Source organism: Eucalyptus grandis, chromosome 3, assembly GCF_016545825.1.
Source record: "Eucalyptus grandis isolate ANBG69807.140 chromosome 3, ASM1654582v1, whole genome shotgun sequence".
Lineage (NCBI taxonomy): Eukaryota > Viridiplantae > Streptophyta > Magnoliopsida > Myrtales > Myrtaceae > Eucalyptus > Eucalyptus grandis.
In genome coordinates, this window is record NC_052614.1 from 15,958,864 (window position 1) to 15,977,521 (window position 18,658).

Genomic DNA, 18,658 nt, shown 5'->3' on the forward strand with positions numbered 1-18,658 from the left:
TTTGTAATGAACACGACTCCACAAGATTCAGAATGAGTCAATTGACTTGCTTCACACTAACTGGAGGCTGAGACATCATCTTGCCTTCTCATCTTCTCGTCTAGACTAAAAAGAGCTGCAGTGGAATTTAGTCGAATGGGAACTATGTTGCTTCTGCAGCTTCTTCCTGTTTCAAACCTTAAGTGTATACCAAACACAAATACACCATAGCTCTAGATGTCTCGTAAATCTGATTGCCAAGTGCTTATGAACAAGGATACATCGATCAAAGCTAAGATTCTGCTATGCGGTTCTTAAGCACACCTGAAAGGTAATGTGACTTGGCACATCAGAAGGGTCAACAGACTACAGTATTCATATGACTAAGTTTCCAAGCAATAGAAAGAACAGCCGATGATGAATATTGCAAAGCACAAAGCTTATCTTTGAAGTCTAATGTTAAGAAGTCCTCGTATGAACATTTGAAACTAGAGTTTGCAAAATAAAACTGAAAGCAATCAGGCAAAACGTCAGATCCTGTTTTCCAGCAACTGCTCAAAGGTAAATGAAAAGGAATCAATCTATGAATCTAAGTTTAAATGAAGAAAGAAGCCATATTGTTGTGCTTTCTTCAACTAAACTAGATGCTATGATCTGTAGAAACTAATTTTTTCAACTCCGTCAAATGTTCATCATTTGATATATGGAGTGAAATACGAAGGTTAGTCACCAGCGCTTCCTGCTCCCAACTCAAAGGTCCCGATGCGTGCAATGCCTCCATTGTGCAACGGTAAGCTTGCAACTCCAACTTGTGTATTTCATCTTCCAAGTTTTCTTTTGGCAAAGGGAGATTACTGCCTCCCTCATGTTCCCCATGACAAGTGGATTGAGCATCACCGATACAAGCGCTAACAAATTCAACAGGAGAAGCAGAGATGTCATGAGGACATATGTGACTATCATTTCCACTGATGCTACAACTACCGACTGAGCATTCTTCGTTATTGTTGTGACTGGATTCTGCACGGGATGCAAAAGCACAACCATCTGCATCGGTCAATTTAATCCTCTTCGCATCCACTTCAGTAAATCCATTTATTCTTCTCCTGAAAGAAGGCTTTAAGGTTTCCTGATCCAATGTGTCTCTTCGGATGGCAGCCGCATCAACTTGCTTCAATAGTGTAGGTGTCTTTGCAGCGGTTACATTGGGGAATCTTCCTTCTTTATCATTAACTTTACAACTCCTGAAAGCTTCAGAAGTTGCTTCTGGTACAATTGAGCCATTCAACCATGGTCTTTTCATAGATATATGTCTATTGACACAATAATCCTGCCAATTTTCGCCGTTCTCAGCTGTGGATAGATTATTTTTCTGAGACAGCTTCCGCGTTGCATGTTCCTTTTTACCTGGGAGGTTAGGATTCTTGTCACACCTCAACAATGGCATTTCCTTACATTTTCCTTCACGGAAAATTGCAGAATCCTGAATACAGAAACAATGTCAGAAAGTGAGACAAAAACAAATGCAAAGCAAGGGTTCACATCTCTAATTCAAAACTGGTTTGCATTGTCCCACCGGTGATAAATAAACAAGTGTTCACATCTCTAATTCAAACCGGTTTGCATTGTCCCATTTGTAGTAAACACGCAACAATATTAACATAATGACTAGCTTATGGCAGGATTCTAATTAACTGCAGACAGTCCATATGACTTCTTTCATCCGTTTACTAGAATAAAGAAACTTCAGGTATTCTATATAGAGATGCTCATAGATCTTGTTAACTACCAAAAACATGAACATGACGGGAAAACCAACTGAACCAAGTGCAGCACATGCAAGCAATTGAAAGTTTCACACAGATACCTATGCAGATCAAAAGAAGATATCGTGTAATTAAACATAAGCGAACCTTCAATGGTTTACCTGTCTGATTAAAGTCCATGTACCATGTTGCCAAGACTGTCTTGCCCGAATGTCAGAACTCGTAACTCTTAACTGCTCAGAGGCTCCCAGCAACCTAACCAGATAGTAGTTTTTTCCCAAAGCCCTTAATACTGTAGCCACTTTCCAAGAGAAACTATCGAACACCTCAACAACATCACCGGGAACCCAATTGCTGGAAATATCTAGCAAAGGTGGGCAAGGCCTGATGGCCTTACTTGATACCCTCTCCAGAGTATTTTTTACTGCGGCACCCTTGTAATTATAATACCGGACCATGTAGTTGCAGCCATTGCCAGATATTATCTCTGCACTTCGCCAGGAGCCAGATGGAAGCTCTTTTATGTTCAGTACCTCAACTCTAGTGCCCTTCTTATATCCCATCTTGACCACCATAATTTTAGCCTACCATCCGTCAGATGCCATGCCCAAGAAGCTAGTGTTGACTAACATAAGAATCAAAATAGAAGAGATGACGAACATCAGCTTCGCACTCTTAAGGACATGAATTCATAGGGAAGTAGAGCTTAAGAAAAGCATGCATCTCATAAAACTAAAAGCATTAATTCACAAGAAAATGTAATGTTTCAAACTCCAAGAACAGAAGGCATCAAAAGAGCAACAAGATTAAAGACACATGACATTAAGAGGACCTATCCAGAGAGTCCCCTCAAGGAAAGGACACAGACGCTAAAATTGCTACCATCAAGATAAGATCAAATCAGAAGAAAAACAAAGACTTGCAATGCATAAAACTGTACCAGGACAGAAAGACTGGATGTAACACCAAATAATTGAGACTGACAAAGTCCAGGCAATGTCTCTGCTTCACCCATAAAAAATTTCCTTTGCCCGAAGATCAAACAGAGCATCTAAACGGAAAAACTCACAACAAACATCTCCATGTAACCGTGAAAAGGACAAGAAACTTTTACATATCCAAGCAAAGAAATTTCAATTAGCAGAATATTTTCTCAGAGCCCCCGTTTGGTTGGAATCCAATCCAAGAGAGAGAATCCCACTTTGTAAAATTTATGACTTTGCAGATGTTGGGAAAGAGAAACAACTCAATCGAGCAAAATACGACTGCTGCGCTTGATGGGCCTGTATAGCAATCAAAATGCCAACGAAGAAATTATTCAAGTCATGATCATAACTCCATTGTTTCCCTCTGCTGTCACAGCAACGAAACCAGAGTCAAAGAAATTTGGGCAAATCCTCAAATCCTCAAATCCTCAACTTTCACGTCAAAGGATTGAACTTTAAGCAATAAAACGCGGAAACAGACAGAAAAAAGACATTGATGAGGAGCCTCGGAGACACGGCCAGGAGATCAAACGAAAAGGCAATGAACCCTCAAGATGATATGGTTGAAGAACTGCAAGATGGGTGGAATTTGACTGACCTTCTCTTTCCCCTCCGATGCTGAAGGTGAAGCTGTGCAGGAAACTTCTTGATGCTGCTCAAATGTTGGGGGCTTTTTGTATGAATGTTTTGATGTGATGATGGGAAAGAGTTCTCACTGTTGGTGGGGATTGTCTTTGTTCTCCTTTTCACATAGGCACATAAAGATTGCCCCCCAAAACAAGCTGCAGTTGGAGGCCATTTTGTCCCTAAAGGTGAAAATATAGGTTTCCTGGGACATGGGTAATTTGTTTTAGAGAAGGATTTGGTAGCATGAGATATAAAAATTAAGGCATTGAAATTCTTATTGTTCTTCTACATGATTTGGAATCTTCATTTTTGGAATATTGGTTATTTTGTTAAGTATGATCTGCGATAGCGTCACCACGTAAACATTGACTAGACTAGCGAGGATTATACGGCATTTTATTAATCAAGCGTTTGATATGGACTAAACTAGCGAGAATTATACGGCATTTTATTAACCAAGCGCTTGATATGGACTAGACTAGCAAGAATTATACGGCATTTTATTAACCGAGCGCTTGATATGGATAAGAAAAAAAAAAGGAAAACAAAAAAATTCCGAAAAAAATACCGGACCGTAACCATTGGGAAGAGAGGGCTGGGATGGGGAAGGGTGGCCGCATTGCTGCATCATCAAGGTGTAGCGAGGACAAGGACTGCCCCGTGCTTGCCGATCTATGGCAACCACCCTACAACCATTGTTACCTCCGTTCATGTGGGAGTGTTTGGTTCAGCGTTCTCGGGAATCACATGAACTCCACAAGGGTTGTTCGAACATGCAGTTTGAGGACTCAATTGCATAAAAAGATTTTCAATGACTTGATTTGACAATTTACAAAAAATTTTAGGGAACCTCTTGTACTTTTATCTCAAAATGAAATTGTTACCGATATTTTGAATTATGAAATAATGTCATGGATAATTTCTCAATTTTTATTCATTTTTAAGTCCTCAGGGAATTTCTTTATATTTCATTTAGTCCCTAAATTTTTTATTTTTCGCTTGATGTAATTCTTCAGTTAAGTGAACCGTCGTGTCACATGTTCTTCGGTTGATTTGTTGTGCCAACTAGTAAAGGTAAGGGAAAAACTCACAAAACATCTCAAACTATGTCACCGTGACACTTTTATCTTGAACTTTTTTGTGACATCAAAAACTCCTAATTATATCTCATTTGACACATCTACACTAACCCAAAACTTGAACTTACGCGACATATTTACCCCTTCATCAAGGTCTAATCAAATGATTTTTCAGTCAAAATAATTACCGTTTTTACTTCACTTAAGTAACATGAGCATCATGTTAGCAACTTTTGCAATGAAGGCAAATTTTTAACAAGCCTCATTGACCGAATTTTAACATGGCATAAATATATTACATATGTACAAATTTGGGATTTAAGATAAATGTGTCATGGTGAAAATAATTTCATATTTTTGATACTTTTAGTTTATAGGTAAAAATTAATAGTTTTAGGGTTTTGCAAAGATAAAAGGGACAAAAGAAAGAAAAAAGAGAGGAGGAAGCGCTTCTCTCGCAAATGCGATCTTTCTTAGCTATTCCCTCTCCCTCACCTTTTCTTTTTCCCTTGTTACCACGAAATTGATCATTTCTTAAGACAAATATATTTATGTATTATGGCGAAGAATCTTTGTAGAAGTCAAAAAGCCTCTTCCCTTGCCACTTTCCTTAATTGGCAGCCTACCATAGTGAAGCCCAAAAATTAAAAGTAAAATAAAAATAAAAATCATTGATACTATGTCAAACCGACCCAGCATAACTACCGGATTACTCATTTAAAGGAAATTCTTGAGGCATCTCTTTTCCAATCAAGAATAAGGACAAACATTAACGTGTGGAGCCCGAAAAATATTTTTTTAATTAATTATACGGTTGACATGATATAACGAATGAAATGCTTTAAACAATTTTTGTATTTTAGAACATTTAATTTCCCTTTAATATTAGTCAGGTGCTCGCTACTTAGGGCTGAGATGGTGCAAGATCTAGTGAGAAAGGTAGGCTAATTGCAAGGCGAAATAAGGAAGTCCTAACGTTAAATAAGAAATCGATTTTATGACCCCTCGTTCCAAAATATTGAAACTATAAATCGAACTTGTCAGCTCCTAAACCGAGCCGATCCTAGGTGGGTTTCCGATTTGAGCTAGGCTCGGTGCTCACCCCTATCTCTACTCCTTAGCATCCCAAAGTCCGTCGTCCTTGCCACACATTTTAGTAACACATGAGTAAAATTTCCATGGAAAAGTGTTTCCATTTATTTAAAGATCCCGTATATTTTGTTACAAATTAGTGAAGTAAACAGCTTTTCGCACGCGAAGTCAAAAGAAACGTGCAATTGGGTTTACAAAAAGAAGGAAAAGAAAACTTGGAATTCCTATACATGGATCAGATAGGTCCACGACTGGTCCCTTGAAAAAGTCCTTTTATTTTTTTTTTTTCATTTTTTTTTTCGTTTGACCAAGAACCATTCAACACGGGCGCTATTAAATTATTGTTACACAAACATTGGAAGATTAGGACGACTGATATGGTCATTAACGAAACTCAATTTGGAACTCTCTTCGTTACATAATTTTAGATGTTTTGAGGTGTCGGATTCATTAGGGATTAGTAAAGAATATTACTTGCGTATGTGCTTGGACGACTCTCCCGAATGTTGCTTCGAGGGTTCTCTAAAGATCAAAGTTTTCTGGGAAAGATCTAACTTTCAGCTGGTCATCCAAAGCAGAGAAGAAGAAAAGGTGGGGCTTCCGCAGTTTCTGGTGTTACTATTTCAAAAGAAATAGGGAGCTTATTCCTAAGATAACTTGGAAAGATTGGGCTAAATTTGGAAAGAAAATAAAAGAAAACAAAAGATCATTCTAAGTGTTAGTCTTTTCCACGAAACTATTCTTTTCATTCTTTTTAGGGACGGATCTATACTCCCAAATGAAAGTTAGCTAGAGACGCACCCTCACGCGGTGGCTAGATATCGAGCTCGAATTTGGCTGGAGTCGACACCATGGAGAACGCAGCGAGAAATTCCAACACATAGGGTAGGAAAATATTGAGATATCAAGGCATCAATTGCCTGGTGGCGTCTCAAAGAGTTCATTGTCATGGGTAATTCCACATTCTTTTTCTTTGCTTTTCCACTATCAAAAGAGTTCGTCTAAATCCATAAATTATCAATCGATAGAGTATTGCTACAAACTTCATAGACCCGCAAAAGAAGAGATAATCGTCTAAAAGTCTTGAACCTATTATATGACGGTCAATTCGGTCCCGAATCTTTTAATTGTACTAACTTAGTTTCAAATCTTTTGCTAATTTAGTCACAAACATTTGAGTCTTGTCAATTTAATTTTAAACCTTTTGAAATTTTGTCAATTTAGTCCTAAATACCTATCATTGGGATAATTGGCCGATATTGACATATCGTCAAAATGTTTGTTACTACTAAATTGGCACAATCGAAATATTTAAAATTAAATTGACAAATCGTCAAAAGATATAGGACTAAATTGGTACAATCGAAAGATTTAGGATTGAATATATGTTTAGGACTTGTTAACCCAAACAGCCTAGCTATAGTTCATCTTTGCGAGCCACTCATTTGTGTCGGCAGGACCCTTGGGACCCTTTTAATCTGCAAGCCTTTGAGACTTCAACATGAGCTCGGGTCATTCGGCTTCGTTGGAAGCGTCGACAGGCCCTTAAGACGTGGATGAATTTCTACGTGAAGTGTTCGAGCGTACACCGGCACCTTTTGACGTATGAGGCGTGGGAAAGACCGAAGGCTTGAGCCAAAAGTTCCTGTATCTCACGTCTCTCCTCGATTCTTCATCGATGCTTCGCTCTGTCTATATACGAAAAGATCTGGCAGCTCTATCGTTTTCCAGGATGGGGGCGATTGCTTCGGAGTCACGGCCACGTTTCCCACGTTTGTTAATAAGTAGAAGACTCATCACAAGGAGACCACGCAAAAATCCATGAGGTTATGCGATTGCAAGCGAGCCGACTCCGTGTTTAAGTTCTTAATAATCTCGATTATCGATCTGGTTGACCGGTGTAAGGGGAGGTTAGTTTAAGATGGCATGAACCTTCCAGACTTTCTTGATCTTCTTTAGTTCAATTTCCTTTTCTTTCTCTATATTAAGGGAGGGAGGGAGGGAGAAGAACTGCTTGACAGCTAAAGTAAGTGATCCCAAATGATAAAAAAAAAAAGATGGTATTCTGCGAGTATTGTGTCAGAATTAGAAGCCATTTACTCTAATTTTTTCATCCAAGGTATATCACCAACATAATCACTTTTCCTCTTTTCCAAGAAAGGGAAAAGAAGCAAACTAAATCACATATGGCCACATTGCTGTTTCCTTATCAATGAGAGCAAAGCCAGAGAGTGAGAGCACAGAGAAAAAGAACAACCGGGATGAGGTGAATAGCTTTCTCTCCTGGTGACCTGAGGTGAGCACCGCTTTCCTTCTTGGTCAAATCAGATGAGGGATGACGAAACAGCGGCAAGTCATTGGCGGACGAGTTCCTCAGCGCCGAGAGGGCCGCCGACGCGGGCAACAGGTTGACCAAGAACTCGTCCGAGTCCCGCGACCCGCTCGATAGCCTGTGCATTCTTCAGGATATGGGAAGCACAAGAGAACCACTTTGAAACCCTACCAACCCTCTGAAAATCACCAGACTTTTATAGCTGGCTGAGGCATATGACTTAAAGGCAATTTGCCAATGTTAAGCGTCGGAAAGCCTGAAGTGGAGGCGACGGGTGATGTAGCTTTGACGTGAAAAAGCATTTTGGGAGGAGAAAATGCGAAGCTTGACATTTGAAATAGTGGCGAGCCAAAGCTAACCATGGATTTGCAAGAAGAGTTATGAGGGTGTCAGCGTATGTTGGAAGCTGCTTCCAGAGCAATTAAGGCATGCATGTGCTTGTCATACAATTCGACTTCAACACATAAAGAACCTCCAAAGATAAGCATAATTTATTTGGATCTAAGCTTTTGGGGATTGCAACTGAGCAGGAGATGCTCGATCCAATGTCATATGGCCTCTCTCCTACCGGGAGAGATCAGAACTAATACAACTTGCTTTAACTGTTTCAGGCACTAAGGACATATCATATTTTTCTATTTTTTTTTCTTTTGTTCTCCGAAACAAAAACAAAAAGAACAAGAATCCGTTTAATAATGTCGGCTAATTTTTCGATTTTTTGGAATAAAAAAGTAACTAAGGAATAGATTTAAAACAAAATCAAAAAGTATAAAAAACAATCTACTTTTTTATTCTCGAGAACAAAAACGGAAAAAAAAACTATTTTTTAACCGAAATTGTTACCAAATGCAAAATATGCTTCTTCTAAGCCATCTCCCATGAAGCTCCTTAGCAGTAAGAAAGCTTAAAAAATGAATCAGTGCCATCTTTCTTCTGATCACTTTGACCATCTAAGCTACGAAACTCGGAAGTCATACTTTTCTCAATCGCTTATTAAGTACTGTTTATCTAATGGTTTCACATTCACAACCGAACGCTCAAAACACAAAATGCACACTTCAATAGAATTAAACATCTGTTCAAAACCCTCCTGAATCAATTGCTTGTGCTGATCTACCCGCTTCAGGGCGGAAGTCTAACCCAACGATCATCTACCCAGCTTCTAATCCCGTCAGGCAGTGCTAAAAATCACACCCCTATAATATCCTGACCTCCTATGGCATCACTTTATTACATAAGCCAAAATGCATTTCGCTACTCGCTACACCATCATATCGATTACCAATGTATCATGGCCGCAAATTTAGCCTCAGAGTGAAGATAAACTGGCTAAACTAGTACATGTAGCTGGTAGTAGACTCTGTAGTTAATGCATGCAGTTTAAAATATTGCTCACCACGAAGATATTAGCTTGCAGAGGAATGAAAGATCTACATGCATGCAATTTAACATATTGCTCACCATGAAGAAAATAGCTCGCAGAGCAATGAAAGATCCACACCACAATTATAGTTGTTTCCTTGAAGCAACAACTATTTACAGATTCCGGAAAAAGAAAATCACTGGAATTCTAGTAGGAGCATGCTTTCTCCCAAAACAATCGTACATTGTTTAATTAAAGTACAACAGTTTGACTTGGAATATTGAGTGTCAAAAAAACAGCAAAACCCTCCAAAGAGAGCTTGTCAACCCAGAACCCGAGGACCTGTGCTCCAAAACACAGTAGGTTGCCTGATCCCGAAACTCAGGCTCTGGAAAACCATAAGCAAACGAATATTTTAGGGATGGCAGTGTCAGAAGATCAGAATAAGATCACACAGCAACAGCCTTCTCGAATGAATGGAAGTGCTCAGAGTACATACCTGCGGTTAAAGCTGAACCCAAATGATCATTTTGTAACTTTCACTGTCTCATTCAACATAAAACAATTTTCTGAAAGGCTGAAGCAGATTGCCAGAGGATTGCTTGAGTCTGCCATCCAGCACAACCTCCATTAATCGATGATTTTCTTTTGAACGGGTCATAGCAAATGAAACATCAACCTCATCCCCTTCAGAAACTGCAACAGCAGGATTTAATAGGAAAACCTGCACATGCAAAAGTACATGAGAAAGGGATGGTATGATTCAAGAATTAAGCAATCAAGACAAAGTTGAAAATGATCGTGTGGCAGTTCTCATATATCATCTAACGACGCAAAACCTCAGGAAAACCATATTCAAGCTTTTATGTAATGGATGGCAAAGCTCTCATAAAATGGTAAAAAGCTTGAAGAGAAGAACAGATATGGCTTTATTTAATACTTCGCCTATGCACATTCAAGATATTAAATTTTCCATTCACTGACACATTAGTAGCTGACCCACTTAGTGGGATAAAGCTTAGTTTGATGTTATTCTGCACATATTTGTCAGAGGAATACAACCTGCTGTCCCCAATGAGTGCCATTGTCCACACTAGGTGCTGTAGTCAACTCAATCTCTTTCTGAGCTGGATCTTCCATTCTCCCCTGGGGGTAACGATAACAGGGAAGTTAGTCATAGCTCATTCATAAATGTCAGGGATGCATGAGTACCATCTTACCCGGAAATGGACATCAAACCATCCACTAAAACCGCAAAGTCTCGTATTACATTTGATTATTGATGAAAAGTTTGATCTAACTTCTGCAATATCATCCACAGTGGTAGTCAAACAGTCAATCTCCTTTACGGTGGCCGCTGTCCCTATAACTTGATTCGGGTGAAGGTTGTTCCACAAGGAAGTCTGCATAATTTAGCTTTCTTTTCAATAGGCAAGACCAATATTATTTTAAATAAACGTGCACAAGGACAGAAACATGTTGACATTCTTCATGCAACATAACAGAACAGTAAAATAAAGAACATGGCATCAGGATCCATTTTAACCCACTGAGTTCCAACTTCCAGGCAACAACAAAAGGCCAACCAACAAGGCAATCAGTTTTAAGTACAGTCTCAATACACGTTTCTATGAAAGTGGTCCATCTGGTTACATAAGTATACGAGATTTGTATTCAGTATATGTCAGAAGAATGAACATCAGTAGAAAAACATTGTATTATCAATACTGAGATCCCACATCGACTTTCAAGCCCAACTCAGGTTTCATCAATTAATCCAACCCAATCATCACTCATGCAAGAAAAATTCGACCAAAACTTAATTTGATCAGTCCAAGGTTGATAGAAGTCGCATCACGAGACTAGCTGTCGATTTGGAGGCTGCCGATCGAGTACCAATTGACTGCTGGTCAATTTCTATGGTTGTTTGTCAATCTTCCAAGGTGGTTATTTGACTTCTCAGACTAGTGGATGAATTGGGAGAGTCAAGTCATGGTTACCATGCATCTTAAAGTGTTGCCAATTTCCATGAATCATAATGTGTCTATATAACTGTCCCAGAGTTATTATTGTTAGCTAGATTCCAAGAGTCATTTAAATTGTTTAGTTCCTAAACAAAGTTGCTCTACAAATAGAGTCATCTCACATGTAGAGGCAGACTTGAATTCAACATATACATGACATTTTCCTCAAGTGAGCGACTTTCTATTTTCAGTTCCTCATCCAATCCCTTTGGTAGTGAATCAAAAGTGCTTTATACTTCACTGGTGGCATGTTGCTTTATGCCCAGGTGGTGAAATTCATCTATCCCAACCTCATTTTCACTCATACACACTCCAAAAACCCCTTCCATTAACCATTTCCAGTAAACATTCTTCCATATACTTAGCACAGAAAACAAGTTTAATTATCTCTCATTCCCATCATGCATCATCACCAAGCTGGAAAAGTGGATGAATTACTCAAAATGCTATACAAAGCAGAGTGACTAAAAGGGAAGAGACAGTTGAGTTTTATGCATAATAGATATCCCTGGAAATACAAAGTACTAGTCATGCTTGCATGGAGGTGGTCAGAATATGCTTGTCAAAGCATGTATACATGAAATAAACACATTAAATTGATGTATTTCACGCATGCATAACATTGCATGCTGTAGCACATGACCTCCCTATTGAATTCATTTATGAGAAGCTCTTCTTAGTGTACATCCTATTCTATAGCACATGAATAAACTAAGGGGAATAACTATGACTGGACTAAGAACATGCTAAAGAGGAAAGATGTGACATCCCAAAGACCACAATTACTAGGACACACCTGAAGATACCATTTTTTCTGCTCTTCAGAAAATGGTTTGGTCAAGATACTCATATCGACGCCATAGCTAATCCTAGTATCCTCCAGAAAACAGTGCCAGTCATCCATGGCTCCTTCAAAGTCATTTGATTTTTGATCCGCCAACCCAGACCTGATAGGAGCCATCCACATTCGAGCATGACTAGGATACCTGCCAAAAGGGGGATATTTGGTCAGACAAAACAACGTCTATAGTCATTATTGTCAAAAAAAAAAAAAAAAAACTAAAGTCCAAGGTTGTCAAATATTCACCAAATACAGCACCTCTATCTGACCGTGCATGAAGAATGACAAGGACAGTGCTACTACAGTTTATCACTCACTTTTAAGCCTTTTCTTTTCCTCAAAGAAATATAATATCAAGTACTTAACACTGTATCCATCTTTTCTTTTTTGCCTATTCCTTCTGGTGCACATGTACTACAGTGATGATTATGAGAGTGAGCGGTGGAATCACAATATGTGCAATCACCATGGTAACACACTGGCTCTGCCACTGCAAGAGGATGGAAGCATACAAAGCACTCTTCTTTAATGCTTCATAGCACATGCAGCAAAGAACTGCACATATACAACACAATAAACTAAAAGAATGCTGAACATGCTGAAGAGAGCTTTTACTTACATGCCACGTACTCTAGCCTTGGCAGGCAGCAGGTTTACAAAGCAATGTGTGGAAGTGGAAAGCAAAATGCAGTGCATGGAAGCAGAAAGCACAGTTGATTTTTTCCAATACCAGTTGAACAAAGCCCTCAAATAAAACAACAGATCTTGGTTTGCTCAAATCAATTATAGATAGGCACAGACGTAAATGTAACATCCCAAAATCAACAGAAGACCTAACGCAAGTAAAGCAAAGGCATCCGACAAGATGCATTTCAGTTTATATGAGGCTAGTTCTCCAAATTGAAGGTCATAAACCAAACAAAACTAGTCATACCCAGACTGTTGGTTACATGTGGTTTCTGCAATTCCAACCAGGGCAAAAGTGTAAAAACTCAGATAAATAATGAAAGGGCAGAGGGCACAACAGCCTAGCCCTTAGCCCTGAGTCCCTGACTATTGCTACTAGCACCACCACCAAACAAGGGAAATGCACTTGGCATGCAAGTCAAGCAATTCAAGTTAAAAAGCATTTGGATTTACCTACAAAACTTACATGACTCCAGTTGGCTTCAGCCAGCGGTCTCGTGCACAGATCACTGAATCAAACATAGACTCACGCAGAAGGAAGTAACCCATCCATTCTGATATGATCACATCAACTGCCATCAAAGGATTTTCATACTGTCATTAGCGATAACTAGGCATAGCATACACCTACATCAGACTTAAGATACATGGCATGAAAAACCAAGAATGATGTCATATGATACCAAGCTCTAACCTTTCTCAGGGAGACTAATATCTTCCATTGAACCCTCAATCACTTCAATAACGTCTTCAAAATTATTTGCTTTTACCAGAGCTCGGGCATGCTCTGACATCTTTGTCGCCTCCACTGCATAAACCTTCCTCGCACCAGCTTGAGCTGACCATATTGCAAGAATACCACTTCCTGTTCCTACATCCAGCACCGTCTTCTCGACAAATTCATCAAGTCAGTGCTTATTCCAACATTTTAAAAAGAAAAAAGAAAAAAGCATTTCATGTGTTTTCCAGTGCTGTTGCAGCTCATGATTAAAAGAAAGAACTTCAACACTCCTAAACTCTGCCCCCAAGGACAAGAAGAAACCCACATAATCAAAATGTCACTAATTCATCCCAACAGTGCGAACAGATTCTTTCTTGCATATGCTAAGTTGTATATCATCCATGCGCGAAACGAAATTTCTCTCAGACACATCAGAAATTGAAAGCACCAGCAAAAGCTTCACTTGACAACAAACTATGAACTCCTTCTTTCCCAACAAAGCAAACAATTCCGCAGCAAAAGAACACTAAAGTTTTAAGCTTTCATCCACTAGACATCCAAAAACATGGAAAAGGACTCGACTTGATCCGACCCACAACACAACCGAACCAATTACAGAACAACCAGAACAGCAAAAACCCACAACAAGAACGGACCTAAAAGCAGAGATATTTCCACCATAAAACCCGGAAAGGCCGTACCTTTCCGAGGAAATGGTTCTTGTTCTGGAAGATGGCGTTGTAGTAAGCGTCCATGCGGACGCGATCGGAGAGCATCTCCTTCTGGTGGTAGAGGAAGGCGTAGGTGCAAAAGTAGTTCGCGAAGTCGACGCCCTTGTCCACCGCCGCCGCGGGGCCGCCGCCGCCGCCGCCGCCGCCGCCGCCGATGCCGTGGGGGCCCGTACGGTCGCCGGCAGGGCCATTCCCGAAGCTGCCCATGGCTCTCGGAGAAAACGAGGGTCGAGCTGAGGGTTCTTCGGAAGGGTTTTAGGGCAACGTCGCTGCGACTGCGGTGGCGGCGCGCCAATGTTTGCCCTCTCACGCAGTTAACGTTCCACTTTCCTTTCCTTTCCTTTTTCGTTTTATTTTTGGACCGACATATTTTGAACTTTTTTTTTTACAACTAGTTGGATATGTTTTTTTCCCAAAAGAGAATTTATTAAGGAGATCCGACAAAAGCAAATATTAAGGATGCGCACGATAGACCGATAGTTATTCAAAATAGATTTTTCTATACTTAATTTAATAAAATGCGCGTTTAATAACAATGCAAAATATCTCTTTTTTGGACGAGCGATGGGCAATGGAGGACAATGAATTATGGTGAACATTGGTTGATTGACCAAAGGCAAGAGCAAATGATGAAAAAAGTTTTTACTTTTTTTCTATTCCAAATTAGAAAAATAGAAAATTTGTTTATTTTTATTCCAAACTTATTTTTGAACTAAAGATTTGTTGCAATAATTAAAAATATAAAATTGCATTACCAAACAAATTATATTCCAATTTTATTTTTGAGAAAAAAAAAGATCCGACAAAAATAAAAGGGCTATCATTCGCACCATAAATAATTTATTAAGAAAAGGGTTTCTAAAATATTAGTTTTGTGCCATACATAATCAATGCTTTTGGCATTAAAATAGTTCGACTCAATTATTTAATCAATGCCAAAAGAAATTCATCAAAATAAACATTTTTCGTGGGCTTTACCCTGAAGTAACCATTAAACCAGCATTTTGGAAAAAGAAAAACCATTGGTTTATTAGGAGGACATTAGAGAAGCATGTAATCAAATACAGATGTAACTTTTCCTTTTTACACATTGTACTAGCAACTAACTGTTCTGCGTATTTCTGCTCACTTTGCAGGGAAACTCTACTTCATTGATTTGGGGTATGAGTCGTATAATTTCCGAGGGTTTGACATAGGAAATCAATTCAACGAATAAGCAGGCTATGAATGCGACTACAGTTTGTATGTTCCTCAAATTATGCCTTTCCATGTCCTAACAATTGTATGAGTTGATGTCTGTGACTTATGTTGTTGGCAATCAAACTTTAACATTTTGCAGGTACCCATGTAAAGATGAACAGTATCATTTCTTCAGGCACTATCTGATGCCAGACAAACCGCAGGAGGTGTCTCAGGATGAACTTATGCATTTCATTCTTTATCATTTTCAGTAACCGCAATCATGCTTATGATCCGTAGAGGGGATGGTATGACGATCTAGAATTCTGTTGATTAACTTCATTGGGAATTAACTGTTCTCCATTTGCAGGCGTAATCCCATGTTAGAACCAGAAAAATAAGATAAATGAAATGCCTGGGGGATTTTGTTTACTTGGTCATCAAGCGGATGGCGTTGTATATATGTCATGTCGCCGATGCTTCATATCCAATTACTTTCTAATGTTCTTTAAGTCAGCTCCCAAGTTGATGATCTATGTTGTCCTTTATTGCGATGCTGATTCTCCATGTTGTAGCGTCTTGTCTCCTGGTATTGATGGAGATTCTTCTGGGTACATATGTACTTTCATGAGATGGAGTCTACAGCAGACGGCATTATTGCTTGCTTATACAAATACTTAATTTGTCATAGCCTCGTAGTAGGTTTTCATTTAACTCTATAACGAGATGCCTCACGTCTGATTACTAAAATTAGTCCCTATTCATGCTTGGTTGTTCCATATTCTAAGGCAGCTGGTATAGAATTTGAAATTGCCTTGGTCAGTGAAATTGAAAGGCGACTTCGTAGGGCTTAGGCATTTATTTTATCATATCTTCGTATGGCAACCTTAATTAGGAATCCACAGAGGTCACAGTCGACAAAGCTTGATTAACTTGATATTTTTGGGACTGTTTTCCCACTGCCAAGGACTCGAGAGTGGGTGTTGGATTTTAAGTCAAACAATGGAGTCTCTTGGTTCATGGGTCGATGTCTAATCATTTTTTGGAAAATGAAAGGCATTCCACTCATTATTCATAGAATCGGCTGGGTTTTGAAGTTACTCGACCCAAATCGAAACGCATGAGAATCAAAATGAAAACCCGGATTGGGTCGAGCCAAGTCGGTTTGGGTCTTCCAATTTTTTCTACTTGAAAAGCGAAAACCCAAAATGATGTCGTTGTTTTGGAGTTTTCAACAATAAAGACCCCCTCCAAAGAAAAAAAGACATCTCTTTCCTTGAGAGCAGGTGGACTTGTAGAAGGTAATTGATGAACCTAGTATGAGCAGACGCCATGAGGTCAGACTCGTCAATGGCTATCGGGATTGTGTGACGCTATATCGATGTCACCTTCACGTACTTGTAATGCCTGATGTTCAGGCTCCGCGCCTCTCCCAAGTTGATCTCCTCGAATGTGATCGTTAGTGGCAAGACGTTGGAGCCGTTGCCTCCACCAACACGTTCTCGTATGTAACGAAGTTGATGGTGTTAAAAATTTCCTATAATAGTAACTTACATTAATTAATCGATTTTCTATTTAATAATCGGGTTAATGGATATTCCAATATTTGTCCTATCTCTAGCATATAAAAGAGTTGGTCATGCTTATTAGTTGCTTAATCCAATTAAAAACTATTGTACTGAAATAAGTCATAGATAGGAAGATTTGGCATTCCAATACATCTATGGTTAAACAGACTAATTTATTTCTCTTCAAGTGAAGTAATACATCTCAAACGAGTATGTTTTAATTCTGTTGTACTTATAGATTTTGGCGTTTTATAGTCATATATGGATTTGATTGTTCTTGATTAATCGGTTGTTTATATGAATAATATTTCTACATGTGGTATTAGAGCAAGTCATATATGATTATAGAACCCAATTTTTTTTTTTTTATGAACAAATTCAAAATTTTCCTCTTTGAACCGAATATTGTCATTATTTTCTTGTGTGGATTTTTTTATTAATTGATCCTAAAACCTTAGGGTTTTTATTCTACACGTCGAGATCTTTTCAACCATATATAATTTGTATAGTTTCGTTTAGAATTGAGTAAGAATTTGGAATTTGAAATTCTAGGGTTTATACCTTGAAAATGTTCTAGAATTTTTAGATTACATGCAATTGATTGATATTTGTTATAAATTATTGCATGGATACTGTTTTATATATGTTTTAGAATCTTTTGGTTGCAATAAGGTAAGTTTTTTCTGCTTAAATAAGAGAAAAACAAATTTCCGTCATGGGTGTTAGATCCGAAAATTCTTGAAGCTTGAATATGGTTGATTTCTTAGTTTATTTTTTGTTTAATTCATTCTAGTCAATTATATTGATGTTAAAAGCAAGATCCACATATATTTTTCATCAATCAATAATTATATATGTTTTTTTTGAGTTTTGGGTTGAAACCAGATCATGTGATCTAGTTTACATGTTTTAGGACCCAGTTGGAGGTTGAAGAAGACCTTCAACTAGGCCGAGTTCATATTTTTTATTATGGGTGTGAGCCCAAAATCTTGGATGGGCCAAATATGGGCATTTTCTTAAGTTTTTTATTCTGGGCATGAGCCCAGAATCTTTGGGCAGGGGTCAAATATGGGCTTACGCCCATTTTTTTTTTTTTTTTTAAATTCTGGGCATGAGCCTAGAATCTTGGGCTACTGATCCAGCTGGCCTGGACTTGCTTGGTCGAATTTCGGCCATTAAAAAAATAAATAAATTGTTGTTTGATAAATGCAATATAATATTGGGAAACACATGTTGTAAATTGCTTCATATTATTAGATGAAATTTGGGCGTTGATGAAATGAAACATTATATATAAATTTTTTGGAGTTTCCTATTGATAAAATTATTCGTCCAAAGGGGGTTATTGTGTTTATTAATTTAGAAAGTTGTATAAACATTAATTCCTAGATTAAAAGATAGGGATATATAATTGAAAAATATTTATTTGTCCAAATGGGATAATTTTTTGAAAATTATATGTAATTCTTTTCTATATTAATATAATATAGATGATTGATGGGGATGTATGACTTCAAAAGTTCTATCTTCCTAAAGAAGATAAATTTTAGTCCACAAAGCAAATAAGTTATATGTAATTCTCCTTATTGTCTTTATATATTGATATCATGGAGATATATAATTTAAAGAATTTGTCTACCAAAATGGATGGATCCTTGACAATTATATGTAATTCTCATTGTT

General features: G+C 38.2%; 2 protein-coding genes across 3 annotated transcripts; both read right to left on the reverse strand.

The window, feature by feature from the left end:
• Window positions 1–334: 334 nt before the first annotated feature.
• On the reverse strand, window positions 335–3,484 carry LOC104436647. Of its 2 annotated transcripts, none has more exons than XM_010049487.3 (3): window positions 3,330–3,484; window positions 1,907–2,370; window positions 335–1,462 (listed from the first exon to the last, which is right to left on the reverse strand). In XM_010049487.3, the coding sequence occupies exons 2-3, from the start codon at window positions 2,318–2,320 to the stop codon at window positions 620–622; spliced, it is 1,257 nt and encodes a 418-aa protein (XP_010047789.2). In that variant the 5' UTR covers window positions 2,321–2,370; window positions 3,330–3,484; the 3' UTR covers window positions 335–619. The 2 variants fall into 2 exon arrangements, with proteins under 2 accessions (XP_010047789.2, XP_039163875.1); XM_039307941.1 differs by lacking the exon at window positions 3,330–3,484 and adding an exon at window positions 2,686–3,317.
• Window positions 3,485–9,305: 5,821 nt separating this feature from the next.
• Window positions 9,306–14,547, reverse strand: LOC104436649 (protein arginine N-methyltransferase PRMT10). The gene is made up of 8 exons (XM_010049490.3): window positions 14,199–14,547; window positions 13,471–13,663; window positions 13,243–13,348; window positions 12,045–12,234; window positions 10,445–10,627; window positions 10,287–10,370; window positions 9,724–9,948; window positions 9,306–9,612 (listed from the first exon to the last, which is right to left on the reverse strand). The coding sequence occupies exons 1-7, from the start codon at window positions 14,433–14,435 to the stop codon at window positions 9,772–9,774; spliced, it is 1,170 nt and encodes a 389-aa protein (XP_010047792.2). The 5' UTR covers window positions 14,436–14,547; the 3' UTR covers window positions 9,306–9,612; window positions 9,724–9,771.
• Between the last annotated feature and the right edge of the window lie 4,111 nt (window positions 14,548–18,658).